At 43.6% G+C, this 22151-nt stretch overlaps 1 protein-coding gene across 1 annotated transcript in view; it reads right to left on the reverse strand.

Annotated features, from left to right (window-relative positions):
• The window catches only part of LOC129853453 (polypeptide N-acetylgalactosaminyltransferase 9), an 85055-nt gene extending 63626 nt beyond the window's left edge, over positions 1-21429 (reverse strand). Inside the window, exons 1-2 of the mRNA XM_055919504.1 lie at positions 20304-21429; positions 6457-6640 (exon numbers count right to left, since the gene is read on the reverse strand). Coding sequence (XP_055775479.1) covers positions 6457-6640; positions 20304-20544 — 425 coding nt within the window. The 5' untranslated portion in view covers positions 20545-21429. The remainder of the gene's footprint in view (positions 1-6456; positions 6641-20303) is intronic.
• Between the last annotated feature and the right edge of the window lie 722 nt (positions 21430-22151).

Genomic DNA, 22151 nt, shown 5'->3' on the forward strand with positions numbered 1-22151 from the left:
ATTTCATGTTGTCGTTTTCAATGACCCAGTTAATGGAATGAATAGCACACGCCCACAGTAGTGGTTGCTGCTGTACACAAGCACGTAAACAGGCCCCATACAGTAGCGTTTAGATTTCCTATATTTTTTATATGCAGTTCATCATAGTCTTTTTGACTCCTCCCATTGCGTTTCCCGAGGGCTTTCACAGTAGCATAAGGCTTTGCAGGCATCTAAAGGTAAAGCTGGTCATACTGAAACGGATTCCTATGGCAACAACCAGCACACACGAACATCTTGTAAACCATCGCCCACCAGCATCTTAATTATATTTCAGCTGCTGTCCCAATGGGCACACACTGGTTGAATCAACGTCGTGTCCACGTCATTTGTATGAAATGACGTTGAGCCGACGTGGAATAGGCGTTCAATTGACGTGGGGTGTTATTTCATCTTCAAATTGTTTGGGTGTAATCATATTGCACCTCAATTAGGTGTAAATGAAGTACTACTCACAATAAGATGTGTTTATATTTTCCACAATGTTCTCACTTATGGTTGAAATGAATGGGTTATGAGGCGGTGGTGGCAAAATATCAACACAACAAATTCATTCAAAACTTAAATCGACTTGGTTCTGAGTAGATGAGAGGAGAGGTCACAAAGAAAAGGAGTCATTTAAAGCTGGAATCCTTAATGGTGAAATTACCACAGTCCGTTTGCGATATTACAACAACAAAGACGTTACTACAAACGACCACAGTTTTTTCCCCCCCCCAGACATCATGCATAATAGAACAGCAGCAAAAGTGCTGCAATTATTTTTTACCCACGATGCACGAGGATCCCCAGCTCTGCTTCATGAACAAAACAAAAACAACGGCCGTGGGGCAGACAGTGGCGCTGTTTTCCCTACTGTTTCCGTAATTTTCCGCACAAAAGTTTAGTATTTCGTCCCTTATTCCTACTACACAATGACTACATCAAGCTTGTGACAAACTTGTTGGATGCATTTGCAGTTAGTTTCAGTTGCGTTTCATATGATTTTGTGCCCAATAGAAATGAATGGTAAATAATGTATTGTGTGATTTGGAGTCACTTTTATTATAACTCTGCGTCCTGTCCTCTCTACCCACCTAAACTTGAGAATAGTGCAGTCAGTCAGTTCTGCATAAACCAATGATGTGTGCGTGTGTGTGTGTGTGTGTGTGTCTGGCCTGCACTAACTGTTTCTCACCTCACAGCAATGGGAAATGACAGGAGCGAAATGTACAATGACATGGAGAGGAGAGACTGCACGGGTGTCATACATGGTCCATTTTAGGGCCTGTCCTTTTTAAACTCTACACAAATGATGTTGGTAGAAATGTTTAAAACACCACCTGTATGCTGACAACACAATTGTTTACTCCTGTGCCTCTTGTATAAATGGTTAAGTGGCATCTGGTTAAATGAAAAGCTCAATTTTAAACAGCACATTAAAACGTAGGTTTTTATTTTAAAAACAAATCAGATTTTTCTATGTCAGTTAGAAAGGAACTTGTGCAATGGACATTTTTATTTGTGTTGGACTATGGTGACACTATTTACATGCAAGCTTCCGCCAGTACCTTCAGGGTGCTGGCCACAGTGTATCATGGAGCACTTACGCTCATAACTTATGCAAGATCACTCATATCTTTGCTCCTCACTAACAACAAAATCCCAATCCTACAGCCTCCGCTCTCAGGACTGAAAGGGGGAAACAATCCTTCTCTCCTACAACGCTGCAACACCAAGCTACAACAAAATTGAAGCTGTACTGTACATTATTTTGTCTAAATGGGTCATACTGTTAATGTATTATTTGCACTATATTACCCTATTCAAGTTCAAAGTGACGTTCTATACGATTATTTCAGTTACAGTCAATTTCTATTTTATTCTGTCAGGAAAAGATTTGATTGAAAATCGGAGTTGGTTCACATATCAGTTTATATACGTTTCCTAGTTTGTTTTTGCTTCTATACAGAAAGTTCCATGTTTCCTCAATAATATCAAATAGGACTGTTTTAGTTGATAGGCTTTTCAGTGTTTTCCTGAAATCCTTCCAAAAGGATTCCTTTTCTCTCAGCAAGTTTATTTTGTTCTCTTTCACAGCTGTTCCACCGCCTCTTTCAAATCAGCCATACATGCATTATACGTAAACACGGAGCCATATCTGGCAGTGAATACAAGTGAATCTTTGTGCAATAGTTTTCCTTTAGTGGGGGACAGCCACAAGCTGACAACCATGCCAAATCGAATGATGTATGTTTTATTTGGGCTAAGTTTAATTTGTCATGGCTAGTATGTGTATGAATATGGTTACCGTAAGAATAAAAGCCAGAAGGGGCTGGGGAAAGGCACCAGATCACTTCAGCTGAGTTGTGTCTATGGGCAAATTCAGTATTGAGGTTGTTAAGTGATATTGTAGCTCCAATGCCCTAGTTACTGAATTCAATTTAGGACATCGCTCAACCTTAAATTCGTGCTTGTCTGCTGGAACGGGGAGGTTTGTAGGTCCATAACAGTATGAGCGATCGACTCATCTGTTTGTAATGGAACTAAGCTCACTGGCGAGCTCTCATAATTCAACCTAGAACGATCTGTGACAGAAACAGAGCGCCAGATTAAGACTTATTCCCATCGCACTCCCTTTTCGGCCTGCGACGCTGGCTGGCCGGCCCGTCTGCTTTTCACAGCCATGTTATTCGCTTTGAAATTTCACATTAACCTGCGATAACCTGTGCTGCACAGGAAATGAAAGCAACTCTACCCCTATAGAAAAGATTGTTCTCAAAAAGACATTAGTTTGCCTTGTCATTTCGCTGCCCTGTTGAGGAGATAAACTCAGCTTTTGTGAGAGAAACATTCGAGCTGAAGCCTTTTACTTACAAATGGCCGCTGCGGTGACCTTGCGATCCCATTCCAGGGTATCAGAGGCTTAAGAAATTAGGTAGCGCCCAGCCGTGTGACCTTCCTGCTTTATAGTCTAGTTCCCAGTCCCAGATACGTCTATGTGGAACCAACCTCAACATTGGTTGCATTGCTTGATCTCAATGAATATAGGAGCAATATCGTGACATGTCTTGCTACAAATGATTACAGATGATATAGATGAATTGAAATAGAAAATATTGTACAACTTCTCATCAGGGGCTAAAAGAGCCAAACTAGGCAAACTAGAGAGCAACAGAGAGCTAACAGCATGGAAATTGCATTTTCACATTGACTGTGAGGTATAGGCTAGAAGAGTCTTTCATTTTCTTTCTCATTCAGATGCTATTCTCTTCTGCCCTCTGTGAACCTCAGGTGCCAGCTAGTGCATCATTCTTATTGGCCCATCCCTTCTCTAAGACATAGTATTGCAGCATTGTGCTACAGGCCACCCAAGGATGGGCAACATGGTGTGGTGTGACATCAGTTCCTGGATGGGATAATAAAGCCTCAAGTTAACTTCCTCTGGATCAATGTTAGAAAATATCACCGCTGGAAGGATTGGCAACATAAAGCTCAGACCACTGGACAGTGAATGGAGGTAAAAGGGGTTTAGGGAAATGGTCTGTCTTGACAAGTCCTGATTTGACCATGATGATAGTGGGCTGTAATTAGAATGAATAGATCGGCTGTAGGTCTTAAAACCCTACAAAAGGAGAAAGACAGTGTAATACAGAGACAGAGGGGATGTAGAGATCATTCAATAATCCCCCCCCCCCCCCCCCCCCCCCCGGTCCACGACTCCCATGCAATTATGGCATTTGACCAGAGGTGTCTTGTGTTACACTTTCCACACTATCCTACAGACCCCAATCCTATACTTTGCTGGCTAAGGTTTTTTCTTTTCACATTGTCCTTTCAGGCAATGTTTCAGAAACCAAGGCGGCTGCATAAGCAGGCCAATGCGGTACAGATCGGCTTGGCTCCGCTCAGTAGTGTGGAAATGGTGTCAGTATATTGAAGGTGTGTCTTGTGTGTTTCTACACAGCCCAATTCAGTCCAATATGCAATGCAATGCACCCACACGGTATGAAAATAGCCCTATCCCTTTCCTGCACCAAGGATCACACATCAAAGTCCTTGTCTTGTTCCAATCAGTAGACATCTTGCTACCTATGTCTAATTAATTACCCCAACAAGGTCGTTCAAAGTGCAGGGACCGTGTTTGTTTTATATCATTCCAGCCATGGTGCAATAATACGCAGAACTGTAAGACACGAATATGTTAAGCTTAAACATATTGATTTCCTTTATGCATAGGGAGCCCACTGTATCATCATCAAACAGTGTGTCTATATGGTTGTTATGATCTGCTTGGCTTTGGGGAAGGGTTTCACCCTCTGGAATGACATCTAAAGAAAGGGCATATCTTGCTGCATATGTTTGTTAATGGCGTGAAAAATTGTGTTGAATAGAGGCACACATGTCTCACACACACACACACACACACACACACACACACACAGCATAGAACTGCATGAATCATTATTATTTCCACAGCTGCCCCTTGCATTATATGTCAAACACAGGACTGGCGGTATGATTATCTATCACGAGGGAGTAAACAATACATGGAAATAAACGGTATAGCCAAACCGTCAACACTGACTTCCTGTACACACGATCAAACCGTTAACACTGACTTCCTGTACACTTGATCAAACCGTCAACACTGACCTACTGTACACATGATCAAACCGTTAATACTGACTTCCTGTACACATGATCCAACCGTTAACACTGACTCCCTGTACACATGATCAAACTGTTAGCGCGGGCTCCCTGTACGCATGATCAAACCGTTAACACGGGCTCCCTGTGCACATGATCAAACCGTTAACACTGACTCCCTGTGCACATGATCAAACCGTTAACACTGACTCCCTGTGCACATGATCAAACCGTTAACACGGGCTCCCTGTGCACATGATCAAACCGTTAACACTGACTCCCTGTGCACATGATCAAACCGTTAACACTGACTCCCTGTGCACATGATCAAACCGTTAACACGGGCTCCCTGTACGCATGATCAAACCGTTAACACTGACTCCCTGTACGCATGATCAAACTGTTAGCACGGGCTCCCTGTACGCATGATCAAACCGTTAACACGGGCTCCCTGTACGCATGATCAAACCGTTAACACCGACTTCCTTTAGACATGATCAAACCGTCAACACCGACTTCCTGTAGACATTATCAAACCGTCAACACTGACTTCCTGTAGACATGATCAAACCGTTAACACCGACTTCCTTTAGACATGATCAAACCGTCAACACCGACTTCCTGTAGACATTATCAAACCGTCAACACTGACTTCCTGTAGACATGATCAAACCGTCAACACTGACTTCCTGTAGACATGATCAAACCGTTAACACTGACTCCCTGTGCACATGATCAAACCGTTAACACGGGCTCCCTGTACGCATGATCAAACCGTTAACACTGACTCCCTGTACGCATGATCAAACTGTTAGCACGGGCTCCCTGTACGCATGATCAAACCGTTAACACGGGCTCCCTGTACGCATGATCAAACCGTTAACACCGACTTCCTTTAGACATGATCAAACCGTCAACACCGACTTCCTGTAGACATTATCAAACCGTCAACACTGACTTCCTGTAGACATGATCAAACCGTTAACACCGACTTCCTTTAGACATGATCAAACCGTCAACACCGACTTCCTGTAGACATTATCAAACCGTCAACACTGACTTCCTGTAGACATGATCAAACCGTCAACACTGACTTCCTGTAGACATTATCCTCCTCATAAAGAATAATTTCCTCAAATCCTCTTTTCCACCAAGCAGTTTTCAGCTGGTTATTAATTAGTAACCCGTCTTTCCTTTGCTCGCTCTCTCCTCTCGCTGATTTTCCAGCATGAAAGAAAGGAGATTACAAAGCGGATGTGGATGAAATGAATTGTTATCCCCAGCAAAGCCCAAAGAAGTCTCTGGACGTCTCTCTCTGTCTGTCTGTTTTTGTTCTCTGACACGGGCTGATCTGAACACCAGTGGCATGCCTTATTATTCGCTCACAGTCATTGTATCACAGATGTAGTCCCACATTCTAAATATAAGATTAATTTTAAAAAGGCCATTAATATTCCTACTGGGGTCTCCATGGTCTCTTTCATAAGAAATACTGCTGGACTCTCTCTTTCATTGCATTATTAACTAGCCTGCCGCCCCACTATCAACATCTTCTCTGGCTGTCTGGGACAATGTCTTTCCATGTAAGGAATACTCATGTCTAATGCAGCTGCCCTGGCCTAGCTACTGTACAGAGACGAGACAAATCTAAAAACCCATTTTGGGGTTCTCACTGTTTTACCTCAATTCAGTTGGCTCTTCTATTACCTACAGACAATGTTACTTTCTTTTGCACAAATAAATATAATAAAACATACTAAATGAATAAATAAATAAAGTCAAACCTACTTTTTGGGTCTGTAGTCCGGGATGCTACGATCCAGGGATATGCGGTCACTGAGCTGGGCGTTGTAGCCGTACTCCTCGTACTTCCCCTCCCCGTCAACCTGGCTGTCGTCACCCAGAGTGGCAGCTGCTCCTCCCTGGCCCAGCCCCCCAGGCCCCTCCACCAGCCCCATGGGCTTCGCCAGCCCTAGAGGACAAACACACAGACATCCACACACACACACACACACAGAGACACAGAGAGTGAGACGGACAGACAACAACAAAAAAAGACAGAGAGTGGTAGGTGAGAGGAGAGGCCACACAGAGGGACAGGTGATTGACATTCATGGGCTGTGAGAATCATGGGGAGTGCATCATTACACTATCTGTCTTTAAAGGTGCTGAAAATACCAGCCTGGGCGTGGATTTCTCAAGATGACAGAGTAGAGCGAGCAGCAGAGAAAAAGCAGTGGTGCAAGACATAGAGAGACATATACAGTATAACGTCTGCATTCGACTTCTATGGCACAAGCATTGCATTGGAGATATGTACACTGAGTGTACAAAACATTAAGAACACCTTCCTAATATTGAGTTGCACACCCCCTTTGCCCTCAATTCGTCAGGGCAAGGAATCAAAAAGGGGGCGAAATCGTTCCACAAGGATGCTGGCCCATGTTGTCCCATGTTGACTCCAATGCTTCCCACAGTTGTTTCAAGTTGACTGGATGTCCTTTGGGTGGTGGACCGTTCTTGATACACACAGGAAACTATTGGGGCGGCAGGTAGCCTAGTGGTTAGAGCATTGGACTAGTAACTGAAAGGTTGCAAGATCGAAACCACGAGCTGACATGGTAAAAATCTGTCGTTCTGTCGTTCGGCTGTCATTGAAAATAAGAATTTGTTCTTAACTGACTTGCCTAGTTAAATAATGGTAAAATATTGAATGTGAAAAACCCAGGAGTGTTGCAGTTCTTGACACAAACAGATGCACCTACTACTATACCCTGTTCAAAAGCACTTCAATATATTGTCTTGCCCATTTACCCTCTGAATGGCACACATACACAATCCATGGCACACATACACATGGATTGTGTATGTGTGCCATTCAGAGGGTAAATGGGCATTGTCTCAAGGCTTTAAAAAAATCTTTAACATGTCTCTTCCCTTTGATCTACACTGATTGAAGTGGATTTGACAAGTGACATCAATAAGGAATAATAGCATTCACCTGGTCAGTCTATGTCATGGAAAGAGCAGGTGTTCTTAATGTTTTGTACACTCAGTCTACATTTCCCTGGTACTGATCATTTTACAGGATATCAGGTCTAAAATCACTGTTGGAATTCTCCTCATTTGGAGAAGCACATTAGATACACTTTCCTTATAACCTAATTAGAATTAGACTGAAACTGATTGGGACTGACAGGTTTACAGATACTATTGGTCACCATAGCAGTTCTCTAGACTGTTATAATTCCCTGCAGAGGAAGGGGTCAGCTCTGTAAATACAGAATCTATCAACAAACAAATACAGCTTTTCAACTGCACATTGATGGCCGTTCACTAAGTGATTTTAAGTCTTCCCACTGGGCACACAGGTTGAACCAACGTGGAATAGATGTTGAATTGACGTCTGTGCACAGTGGCTGTGCACAGTGGATCACACATCAGAAATAAATCTGTCAGTTAAGTCTCCCACTAGTGTAACCAGTGGTGGAAAAAGTACCCAATTATCATACTTGAGTAAAAGTAAAGATACGTTAATAGTATAAAGCATTTCAAATTGCTTATAATAAGCACATCAGACAGATAGCCAGGGGCACACTACAACACACAGACATAATTTACAAACAAAGCATTTGTGTTTAGTCAGTACACCAGATCAGAGGCAGTATGGATGACCAGGGATGTTCTCTTGATGAGTGAAGTGAGTGAATTGGACCATTTTTGTGTCCTGGTAAGTATTTTTGGGTGTCAGGGAAAATGTACATTATTTTCTTTAGGAATGTAATGGAGTAAAAGTAAAGTCGTCAAAAATATAAATAGTAAAGTACAGATACCTATAAAAAAAAAATACTTAAGTATTTTTACAGCACTGATTGTAACTGACAGCACTGATTGTAACTGACATCCGATTGAATGTATCAGACATTGATGCTCTTATTAAAATGACACAGTACAATGCATTTAACAGACCATAACACATTTCCCCTGTCTGTGACATTTTTAAAACGGAAAGGTTTATCAGAAATGAAGGGCACAATGGGTTATCAGAAATTCGATTTTCCGAGATCTCAGCAGTCTCATTTATTTTTTATTTTTTATTTAACCTTTATTTAACTCATCAAGTGAATGCTCTTGGAAGTGTTCAGTCTTTAATCACAGAGAGGGATATTTTGCTGTTAAACTTTCCAGACAGACTTCAAAGTCTGGCTCATAATGATAGTTTTGGTTTGTATTTATATTCCTGGCTCTTTCTTTTTTTTTTACCTTTCACCTTGTTTGTTTAAGTATGGAGACTGCTGCACCTTGTCTACTATAGGTATCAAGTCTCATAGCGTTTCTGGTTTGGATATTTTAAACTCTGCTACACAGTGTAGGGGCTTAATTGTATCTGTATCATACTTCCAGTGTGATCTCCACAGGTAAACCATGTTGCCTCTTCTCAACAGATGGACAGAAACAGCAAGTAAACAGGCCATACTAATGAAGATCTTCTCCACAAGCCATTGCAAAGAAAACATTTTGGGGATGAGGGCTTTGAGGTTCTGGGAGATTTGCCACTGGAGCTGAACGGTTGGCGGATGCAAGCTGTCACCTGTCACGAGAGGGATCACATCAGGGGAAACGTAGTGGTGTCATCTGACACCCTGGGTGGGGTTCAGTAGCGTTATGAACCCAGTCTGAATCCCAATCGCCGCTCTCATAACACTGAGGCAATCGAAGAAGCAACGGAAAGTAAAATCTGGAGTGCCTCTGCGTGAGACTCGGAAACAGCCTAACATCCCCGCAGTTTTGTTTTCCGCAGTCCTTCTTAGTTTGCTCCCCTCACTTTCCGCTTCTTCTGGCTGGTTGAAGAAAATTCCATTAGAGGATAAGCGGATGCACATTGAGCCAGGAAGTCTGTCTGCCATTTGCTGCTGCCTGACAGAGTGGAGAAGAGGTATTTTAACATAGGCCTCGTGCGACTGACATGGTTTGAACCCTGGTCTCTTACACGTCAGAAGAGCACATTAGCCCGCTAAGCTAAAGCTTAGTCAGTGGTCCAGGAAGCCAATGAAACTCTGCGTCTAAAGCAATGTTACTCATCATCAGTGGTGTAGTGGAGGGTAAATACAGTTTACCCACCTTTTCATATTTTGCGTGACAGTTTACCCACCTTGCCGAAAAATCCATTGTAAGTATAGGGAACGTTACTTTTTTCACCGTGACTGAGGATCAGAGTTTACCTTCGTATTTTTTTACCACTACATCACTGTTCATCTTGTGAGTGTGGTCCAGAGTACTGGTTTTATCCTGTGTTTTTACGCATTATTGAGCAGCAACAGCAAACAGAACCGGCTCAGGGATTTGGTGATGATTGGTTTGGAGCTGCCTTTGTTGTGCTGCTGCCAAAACAATTGGGCTTTGATAACACCTCAGAGAATAATTTGTTGTAGCTACAATTTCTCACTCTGCTGCTGATTCATCTTTCATGTTTTTCTCTCTTGAGGCTGAATATTCTGTTGATTGGAGCAAAGCAAGGAATCCTTACAATGCCACAACTTATTAGTGTAAATAGAGGGGTTAAGCTTTGGATGAAAAACGACAAGTCCGCTACAAGGATGTATAAATTAAATTGGGTTTTATTACAAACCACTCTGAATTGGTACAGTAGATATTGCTAAGTGTGTAAAGCTACTTGAGATATTTAATTAGACAAGCCTCAAGCCATTCAATATAATTCATATTCCAGACACAATCGAACATTGAATGATTGCATTCACTAAAACCCATGAGTAGGTTGACTCATTATCTACAACAATGAGAGACGTCCCAGACAAGGCAACAAAATACAACAATATGCTTCTGCGATTCATCATTGAAATGTATTGGACTCTCATTCAGAGTAAAGATTATTGTGACTCAGGTTGGGCAAACTACTTGGAAAACAACAATGGCATATGCTCCAGCTACCACAGTGTTTGGCCAGAACTCTGAATGTCAATGCACCTCTATGACTAATTGTGTTACTGTACAGTTGACCACAGTGTTTGAGCACTGTGCTTGTACCATTGGGTTGGACCTGTATACAATGTGCAGAAACATTAATTTGTTCAGTCAAGGCAGACAATATGCCTACCATGATGTAGTTCTGTGACTATGAAGCAGAATAAATCTGTGAAGGAAGGGTAGGGGAATCAAGTCAACAAGATTTCCCCAGGACACTGACGACAGGTTTATTAGATTGACTTATAGGGCACTTTTAATAGGACTTTTCGTGTCTGGGGTAAAACTGTACATTGCTTATTCACTATGGCAAAGCCACCAAAAAGAGTGTCAAGCTTTTTAGTGTAAACACAAGCATATCTACAGACGTGTGTAATCCTATCCTATTGTGATGATTCATGTTGTATCACTGACACATCCTCTACCCAATATCCTCTACTTCCTCTAGTTTCATTCTTCAAACTACACATTAGCAAAACATCTTAATTATCCCACAATGAGGTAATTACAGGGAAACATCTGGTTGTTCCACCGTAAACACACAGGTGCTATTCCCTGTATTACGAGGTTTGCAGCACGCTATTGGGAGATAAAGGTTTGCATTCAAAATGACACCCTAGTTCACTACATAGTGCACTACTTTTGACCAGAGCTTTATGGGCCCTGTTCAAAAGTAATGCACTATATAGGGAATAGGGTGCCATTTGGGACTCAGAGGAGGATGATGTACTGTTCCTATGCACTCAGATGGACAGATGTGTCTGTGCAGATATAACGAGAAAGACCATCAAACATCAATCTAGGTGCACTATGTCCAAGTGCATATCTATCTTGATGTTCAGTCGCTCACCTCAGGATCCATTTTTACAGAGGCACCCGCAACATGACACATTAAAGTCATTACAGTGATAAATTATGCAATAACCTTAAAAAAGTGTCTAACTTGGGCTTTTCCGATAGACGTCAAACTAAAAGACATCCCCATTTTGTGAATGATTTAAAGGAAAAGTGGAGTTATGCGTGTCAAAAGTGAAGCTGAGATGTTATAAATATTGATGTCTCGGATGTGGTCGAGTGATCTGTTGTTCAAGAAGAGGAAAATAACTCCCTGTGGTTGGTTTTAAAAGCTACAATGTGGGCGATCCATAAAACATTGGCAACACGGGAAAGGCATTACGCATAAAGTCCTGATTTTCTGCTCTTTTCAAAAGACGCAAACCAATGGGTCATAGGGGTGACTCGTATTTGGAAATGATCAGAATGATATCTCGAGACCCAATGTGCCATCACAACAATCTAAGCTTGCATGGCAACACATGCAAAGGTCTGAAAGTGGAAAGAACTGTTTCAAAAGAAGAAGTACACAAAAGCACCATTTAGCAATTATAAGGCAAAAATACTTTATAATCTAGTACAGCATATCTGTCTATAAATCTTGTAATACGCCAGTTTCCTAATGAAAAGGAAATATTTTCACACAGATCTAACCTCTCATTTAGGAGGGCAAGGACATATTCATATCAAGGCTTTGTAGGGAATCATCAAATTAAAGTATCAAAATAACCACCATATGAAATCTCTCGCTCTTCCCAAAGTGCCATTATCCTGTAGATAGAATGCAGATTGTCAGAAGAGGCGGTGAATTCATTACAGAGATTCAGATTCCTAAAGACTGGAACTGATGAAATGATTATCATCTGTTACTGAAAATGTTTGGTAGATGATTCCTTATCTACATATCATTACTGGGAAATATATTTAATTCCTTCACAGGCTCCATTCCCCCTCTCCAGTCTGCTGGGGAGTTGTCTGTGGGCTCTCCAATATACTGTAGAATTACTGATGAATACTATTAAGGTATGGGGTATGGGAGATGAGACAAAATTACATTTCTAATTCCTTGTCAGGATTTCTCTCTCTCCAGGCTTTATTAACAACATTGCTCTCTGCAGCATAATCGAAGGGTTTATTTCCCAAATGCTTTACCCACCAATTTTTCACATTTGTGTTTTTTCATTAGAAATGATTGCATATTGGTACCTTCATGGGTGTGTAAAATACTACTGTTCTCCGATTTTTTATTATTAATCGATTTTTTTGCAAAACACTATATATCCATTGATCAGTTGAAATGGAATGTCTGTATCCTGTATATTTGACTGTCTCACCTAGCTATCTCAAAAATGAATGCACTTATTGTAAGTCGCTTGTCACGGCCGTCGAAAGAAATGGACCAAAGCGCAGCGTGGTGAGCATACATATTCCTTTTTATTTGAATGTCGCCAACAAAACAATAAAAAAATACAAAACGACCGTGAAGCTTACAGGGAATAAGTGCCACTAACAAAAGTCAACACCCACACTGAAAGGAGGGAAAAAGGGCTACCTAAGTATGGTTTCCAAACAGAGACAACGACAGACAGCTGTCCCTGATTGAGAACCATACCCGGCCAAAACATAGAAATAAAGAAACATAGAAAACAAAACATTGAATGCCCACCCCAAAATCACACCCTGACCAAACCAAATAGAGACATAAAAAGGCTCTCTAAGGTCAGGGTGTGACATCGCTCTGGATAAGAGCATCTGCTAAATGACTAAAATGTCAAATGTAAATGTTTTACATACTGTAAAGGCAGTCAATGTTGTTCTCCCCCTTTAACGAGGAGGAGCATGGATAGGACCAAGATGCGGATTGAGGGAAATAAGCCATCTTTTAATGAACAAACAGCAAACAAGACACTACAAACTACAAAACAACAAACGTGACTAACCTTCAACTGTCCTGTGAGGACACAGGAACAAACACCCACAAAACACCAGTGAAACCCTGGCTGCCTTTGTATGACTCTCAATTAGAGACAAACAATACACACCTGTCTCTAATTGAGAATCATACCAGGCCGAACACAAAACCCCACATAGAAATACAAAACATAGACAAACCCACCCAACTCACGCCCTGACCAACTAAAATGAATACAAAACAAAGGAAAACAGGTCAGGAACGTGACAGAACCCCCCCCTTAAGGTGCGAACTCCGGGCGCACCAGCACAAAGTCTAGGGGAGGGTCTGGGTGGGCGTCTGTCCACGGTGGCGGCTCTGGCGGTGGACGAGGTCCCCACCCCACCATAATCAATCCCCGCTTCTTTATCCCCCTCCCAATGACCACCCTCCCACTAACCCCACCTAAATGAAGGGGCAGCACCGGGATAAGGGGCAGCACCGGGATAAGGGGCAGCACCGGGACAAGGGGCAGCACCGGGACAAGGGGCAGCACCGGGACAAGGGGCAGCACCGGGACAAGGGGCAGCACCGGGACAAGGGGCAGCACCGGGACAAGGGGCAACACCGGGATAAGGGGCAACACCGGGATAAGGGGCAGCAGGTCCTGGCTGAGGGACTCCAGCAGGTCCTGGCTGAGGGACTCCGGCAGGTCCGGGCTGAGTGGCAGCTCCGGACTGTAGGGCAGCTCCGGACTGTAGGGCAGCTCCGAACTGTACGGCAGCTCCGGACTGTAGGGCAGCTCCGGACTGTACGGCAGCTCCGGACTGTACGGCAGCTCCGGACTGTCGGGCAGCTCCTGACTGACGGGCGTCTCTGGCAGCTCCTGACTGGCGGGCGTCTCTGGCAGCTCCTGACTGGCGGGCGTCTCTGGCAGCTCCTGACTGGCGGGCGTCTCTGGCAGCTCCTGACTGGCGGGCGTCTCTGGCAGCTCCTGACTGGCGGGCGTCTCTGGCAGCTCCTGACTGGCGGGCGTCTCTGGCAGCTCCTGACTGGCGGGCGTCTCTGGCAGCTCCTGACTGGCGGGCGTCTCTGGCAGCTCCTGACTGGCGGGCGTCTCTGGCGGCTCCTGACTGACGGACGGCTCTAGCGGCTCCTGACTGACGGACGGCTCTACTGGCTCGGGACAGACGGGCGGCTCTAATGGCTCGTGGCAGACGGCTGACTCAGATGGCGCTGGGCAGACAGATGGCTCAGACGGCGCTGGGCAGACAGATGGCTCAGACGGCGCTGGGCAGACAGATGGCTCAGACGGCGCTGGGCAGACAGATGGCTCAGACGGCGCTGGGCAGACAGATGGCTCAGACGGCGCTGGGCAGACAGATGGCTCAGACGGCGCTGGGCAGACAGATGGCTCAGACGGCGCTGGGCAGACAGATGGCTCAGACGGAGCTGGGCAGACGGGCCGTTCAGGCACCGCTGGGCAGACGGCAGACTCTGGCCGGCTGAGACGCACTATAGGCCTGGTGCGTGGTACCGGAACTGGAGGTACCGGGCTGAGGGCACGCACCTCAGGGCGAGTGCGGGGAACAGGAACAGGGCACACTGGACTCTCGTGGCGCACTCTAGGCCTGGTGCGTGGTACCGGAACTGGAGGTACCGGGCTGAGGGCACGCACCTCAGGGCGAGTGCGGGGAGAAGGAACAGTGCGTCCAGGGCTCTGGAGATGCACAGGAGGCTTGGTGCGTGGTGCCGGAACTGGAGGCACCGGGCTGGAGACACGCACCATAGGGAGAGTACGTGGAAGAGGAACAGGGCTCTGGAGATGCACTGGAAGCCTGGTGCGTGGTGTAGGCACTGGTGGTACTGAGCTGGGGTGGGAAGGTGGCGCCGGATATACCGGACCGTGAAGGAGGACACGTGCTCTTGAGCACCGAGCCTCCCCAACCTTACCAGGTTGAATGGACCCCGTAGCCCTGCCAGTGCGGCGAGGTGGAATAGCCCGCACTGAGCTATGCAGGCGAACCGGGGACACCACCTGTAAGGCTGGTGCCATGTACGCCGGCCCGAGGAGACGTACTGGAGGCCAGATACGTTGGGCCGGCTTCATGGCATCCGGCTCGATGCCCAACCTAGCCCTCCCAGTGCGGCAAGGTGGAATAGCCCGCACTGGGCTAAGCACGCGTACTGGGGACACCGTGCGCTTCACCGCATAACACGGTGTCTGACCAGTACGACGCCCTCTTACTCCACGGCAAGCCCGGGGAGTTGGCTCAGGTATCCAACCCGGCTTCGCCACACTCCCCTTTAGCCCCCCCCCAAGAAATTTTTGGGTGAGCCTCTCGGGCTTCCGTGCTAGCCGCGTACCCTCATACCTGCGCTCCTGGGCTGTGGCTGCCTTCCTCTCCTCCCGAGAGCGGCGATTCACACCAACCTTAGCCCAGGGTCCTTCTCCATTGAAAATTTGCTCCCAACTCCATTCCTCTTCTCTCCATTGCTTTAGTTCTTGTTCTCTCTCCTCAATCCGCTTGGTCCTGTTGTGGTGGGTGTTTCTGTAAAGGCAGTCAATGTTGTTCTCCCCCTTTAACGAGGAGGAGCATGGATAGGACCAAGATGCGGATTGAGGGAAATAAGCCATCTTTTAATGAACAAACAGCAAACAAGACACTACAAACTACAAAACAACAAACGTGACTAACCTTCAACTGTCCTGTGAGGACACAGGAACAAACACCCACAAAACACCAGTGAAACCCTGGCTGCCTTTGTATGACTCTCAATTAGAGACAAACAATACACACCTGTCTCTAATTGAGAATCATACCAGGCCGAACACAAAACCCCACATAGAAATACAAAACATAGACAAACCCACCCAACTCACGCCCTGACCAACTAAAATGAATACAAAACAAAGGAAAACAGGTCAGGAACGTGACACATACAGATCTCATTTTACTGTATTGAAGTTTTCTAATATTGACGTCACAAATGTATCATTTGCAAATTTCTTAATTAGAAATGTAGTTATTTGATACATTTGACTGTGTAAACCCTAAAGCTAAGTTACCAATGTTTCAGAAAATGTATATATGTCATTTTTAAATGAAACTCTTCAATTGGGCATTATAGATAGGAGTCATATCTAGTGGTGCAGATGGAACGTCCATGCCATCTCATCACCTCCACTAACACAGGATGAAACCAGGAGTGACATGCATCACTGATGACAAACACTCAGCCCTGCTCAGCTCAGCCTGTCTGTTTTAGGACAGCATTGGGTTGGAGGCTGTGACATCTGAATGCAACTGATGTTGAAACTAAAATAGCTGTGCAGCAACACTCACCATCCAACCTGACAGAGCTTGAGAGGATCTGCAGAGAGCAATGGGTGAAACTCCCCAAAGACAGGTGTGCCAAGCTTGTAGCGTCCTACCCAAGAAGACTCGAGGCTATAATTGCTGCCAAAGGTGCTTCAACAAAGTACTGAATAAAGGGTCTGAACACTTGCAGTATGTAAATGTGATAAAGTTTTTTATTTTTAATACATTTGCAAACATGTATAAAAACCTGTTATTTGCTCTGTCATTATGGGGTATTGGGTGTAGATTGATGAGTGGAAAACATTTATTTAATCAATTTTAGAATAAGGCTGTAACATAACAAAATGTGGAAAAGGTCAAAGGGGTCTGAATACTTTCCAAAGGCACTGTATTTATTGATGATTATTGATAAACAAATACACCTCTGGCCCAAAACATGAATACACCGATCAGAGAGGATCTATCTGTGAATCTAAAGTTGCACTGATAGTAAGTAGAGATCTGGCATTTTGTATACACTGTTTAGGTCACAACACTGTCCTATAAGCCTGTTAACCAGAAGCTTAAACCCAGATAGACGCTTATCCAGCAGAGGAGAGTGCCTCTTCAGCAGAGGAGAGATGCTGATAACCCTCTTCTCGGTTATTTCCGTACTGAAAGAGTTGCTGATAACACACTTCACTGTTGTTTTGATGAGGAATGACCTAATTGAAATATTAGATAGTGCTAGATGATATTAGATCATATTGGATACAGTGGTTGCATCCCAAATGTCACCCTATGCCCTATTCTGTATAGTGCACTACTACTTGCCCTATGGGTCCTTGTCAAAAGTAGTGCACTATAGGAAGTATAGGAAGTAGGGTGCCAACTATAGGAAGTAGAGCATCATTTGTGATGCCAGTGAAGCGGCGTTTGCAAACAAACGGACTGGTTCACAAATCTATGGAATATTTAAACCCACACATTAACCAATATCACACAGAGTCAAATACAAAATGAGGGCACATTGTCCAAATCACTGACTGAGCAGTACTGGAACAAATGCTTGCACAATGCACAGGAGCTGCATCACTTTGCAAAGCCATGTAATAGAAGAAGATTGGGCATTTTAAATGTCCTCTAAATCTAATTGGGCCTTGTCTTAATCCATTGGCATGTCACTGTTGGACAATAAACAACTGAAAAATGGGCAATTACTTCAAATCGCTGCCGGACATGGTAATAGTTATTGGCACGCAAGGTTCTCACTCTGTACAGCCAATCCCAATTGCAATAGGATACAATTAGTGGTCTGTGCCCCATTTACATATCGGGTAATAAATCGGGATATAAATGTATGATTAAGTGTGTCAATAAATAGTTGGATGCTAAACATGGAGGGGTTGGTGACAGGAGGGAAGGATTCCTCCAGACTCTGTCTGACTCTGTAGACTTCAGGGAAAATACATTTTAAAAAAGGTTTTAAATAACAATGTTTTTATTGTCACACACCAGATAGGTGCAGAATCTAACCTCTCATTTAGGAGAACAAGGACATATTCATATCAGGGCTTTGTAGGGAATCATCAAAGTAAAGTATCAAAATAACCACCATATGAAATCTCTCGCTCTTCCCAAAGTGTCATTATCCTGTAGATAGAATGCAGATTGTCAGAAGAGGCGGCGAATTCATTACAGCGATTCAGATTCCTAAAGACTGGAACTGATGAATCGATTATCATCAGTTACTGAAAATGTTTGGTAGATGATTCCTTATCTACATATCATTACTGGAAAATATATTTAGGGAGAATACATAATTTTTTGGGGGGGGGAATAACAATGTTTTTCTTGTCACACACCAGATAGGTGCAGTGAAATGTTATTTTTACAGTTAGCCATAGTAGTTCAGCACCTCTGGAGCAAATTAAGGTCTCCCGGGTGGAGCAGTGGTCTAGGGCACTGCATCGCAGTGCTAGCTGCGCCACCAGAGTCTCTGGGTTCGCGCCCAGGCTGGGCTGGGTTCGCGCCCAGGCTCTGTCGCAGCCGGCCGCAACCGGGAGGTCCGTGGGGCGACGCACAATTGACATAGCGTCGTCCGGGTTAGGGAGGGTTTGGCCGGTAGGGATATCCTTGTCTCAGTATGTAAAATGTAATGAAATGTAAAATATATATATATATATATAAATAAATGTAATAAAATGTATGCACTCTACTGTAAGTCGCTCTGGATAAGAGCGTCTGCTAAATGACTAAAATGTCAAATGTAAATGTAAGGTTAAGTGCCTTGCACACCGGCAGAGTTTTCACTTTGTCAGCTCAGGTATTCGAACCAGCGACCTTTTGGTTACTGGCCCAGTGCTCTATCTGCTAGGCTACCTGCTGCCCTACATACATAAATACATGGGGGCTCCCCGGCCCCTTACACTAGATAAAGCCCCCTGAATGAGAGGATGCATCATATATTTGGTGAGGCAGTGCCTCCTGGCTTTGCTCCAAAGGTCTTGAGAACTTTTGAGAAAGGGAATAAACTGACTTCACAAACACTTTCACCAAAATCCTGTTCATAATACAATAGTTCCGTCATTAAATGGGCCTTTTGCTGGGCACCAAGGCCAAATATCACTATGGTGGTTTGATACAGTGAGTACACAACTTATCTTTTAAGAACCTGCCTCTATGGAAATTATTTTTTGTTTTTATTTTATGATTGAGGGAATGATTCACTACTTCAAACAAATCAGTAATGGCACAGGCTGCTTATCATAGGATTTGTATATACTATTGATAACATTTTGCTGATTCTTACTGCATTTGGGGAATTGACTGTATAAAATGCTACATGGTGATGCATACTCAATATTCTCTACAAGGGTTAAAAGGCCCTCTCAAATTAAATGTTGGACTTTTCAGTCTATGGCTCTCTCATGTTTCATAAGCGAGTAGGACCATGGAACACACAGATGTTTTTTTACACGATTTAAAGGATGCTGTTTTGCCAGGCAGACCAAATCTCCTACAATACATGTCAGTGACTAATGAAATAAAGCTAGTAAGGAAATAAAGTTTGTTCAGCACCTGATAAAGAACCATTCTATTGGAACTTGTTTTAGATTTCAGACAGCCCATCAAGATGATTGTATTGGGGCCAAAGGAATGAGACAGGCAGAACTCAGTAGTCAGAGGCAGGGTTGTTTTTAATACAAAACTATTGGCTAAGGTCGTGATAGGGATCACACCAAGTTAAGTGAACATATTAGGAACTGTAGCATTGATTCTACTTGAGTAAAACATATTCACTAGTTGGCAATAGTTTGTAACACCATGAAGAGCCACCATCCATTACAGGATGACTCACGCTGCACAAAAAAACTGTACTGTACTGACTGACACCATCTGATTGGCTGATATACCAGCTGTATATTATTTTATTGACCATTGTCTGATCAAGTCCAATGTAACATACATAGGCTGTTTATAGTTGCTCTGTAGTAATATGAAAGTAACTCAGGATGTACATAACTATAGAGATATGACTCCACAATTAATATTGACAATTAAAAAAAGATCTCATACTTGAGTAAAGACTATACTGAATGTTGTTAAGTAAGTATTCTCCATACCGTTTAATTGGTTGTAGACAACGTCCTCGAGCCGCTCCAGCCTCTGAAGTATAGACTGCCTGTCCACTAAATTGGACACTTTTCCATTCCTGGTTCTCAGTCTCTGGTCTGATATCCTGCCGATCTGAATGAGTTCCTCAGAACGGTCTTGTATTCTGCAGTACACTGAGAACAATATGATCCCCACAAAAACAAAAATGTTAACCGTGAGCAACGTTTTTATTTTGCGTGCCACAGCCATGTAACCCAAGAGAACAGTCGGGCTTACGCCGTCAAGCCAAATAATAATCCATTTGGAGTATTTAGCTAACTCTCGGCTCTGTAGCAGTGAAAATCAGACGCTTTCAGTGGAAGTCAACTTTGGGAGTCCTGAAACGAGGAACTGTCTTTTCAGCACCACTGAGATACCGGCGGCACGCTTCTTTCTCTTGGGCTGGTGTGGAGCTACTACTGTTCAAGCTTATGGTCTCCCAGACTGTGTATCCAGATGCTATATTGAAGAAGTTGAAGGTTGACAAGCATGCTGGACAAAACAATGTTTTCTCTTTAGATCAACGCCTATATCTTCACAGACTCACTGCTGGTGGAGAGAAACATGTCTTCTGTGGTGTCCACTATAAATGCATTACGTCAGACACGAACCATAGTCTTAAATAGGATATCCTATGTACTGTAGCAAAACATATCTACGTGCACTGTAATGTGGAAAGTCGTCAAATCTCAGTCACAAGGACAACATCAGCTCGTCCATCCTTAACAGTTCATAATACCGTATTTGCAAAGCAGCATTCGATATCACTGCTTTGACATTTCCCCTCTCAAAGGCGTAGTGGTCACAGGATTCGTCCTGATCCTGAAATAGATTCGGATGTGTCTCGAAATGTGCACATGCCTCCCTCAATTATGCAGTGAGTTTCTTCCACCAATCCACCATTGGTCGCAATAGAACGTTGAGGTGGTGACAGAAGTTCAGAACGGGTTTGTCCTCAAATGCTGTCAAACGGTTCCGATGCTCGCACTGCCTCTCTGCATGGTGAGCGAGCCAACCATTCTCTGTTGCCAGCTCTCGCATGCTGTCTTGCATCCCACCCTCTCTCTGTTCAGACGTCTCTCAGAGGAAGAGCGCAGGGAAAGCGGTACTGCGTTGTGACGTTTAGCGGCACAGTCATGAATATTCACGAGCTGTCTCAGGGATCAAATAAAGATGAATATAAAAAGCAATTTTCTTGGAATACTTACGGTGCACTGTATCCGGCCACTTAATAACAATAACATAACATGATAACAATAATATGTCATTAGAAAATGTATTATGCAACCCTAGGCTATGTCCAATATGTGTATTGACTATTGTACCTCGAGTTGATGAGCTTGTAAGTATCATAGCTACTGTTTTTCCCATTGCAGCATTAGTAGTTATGTCCAGTCAGCCAACACATTCCAGAGGATATGTGCTCCTAATTTTTGTCCTTTCTAGTGGACATTAGTTTTTGGTCCATATCTCTAAGGCCTTTACATGCCACTCTGCTGTACCTTTGAGAGGCTTTTATCAAAAACATTTCTGGTTCTTCAAAATGGCTAGCATCACAACTACCACTAATAGGCAAATATCTCCGGAATAGTTTGGTGGGTTTTCAGAGCAGTGCAATTATGTGTTTCACATTAAATAAGAGCTTGTTAATACATGTTATCTGTAATGTACATCAGGATGCATTCCCTATATATATATATATATATACACTATTATTAACCCCCCTCTATGGAGGACAAGTATCTTTCACTTTTTATTACTACTTTTTTGCTACATATGCATACATTTTACATATACATTTTGCATACACATTTTAA

The sequence above is a fragment of the Salvelinus fontinalis genome, chromosome 4 (genome assembly GCF_029448725.1).
Source record: "Salvelinus fontinalis isolate EN_2023a chromosome 4, ASM2944872v1, whole genome shotgun sequence".
Classification (NCBI taxonomy): domain Eukaryota; kingdom Metazoa; phylum Chordata; class Actinopteri; order Salmoniformes; family Salmonidae; genus Salvelinus; species Salvelinus fontinalis.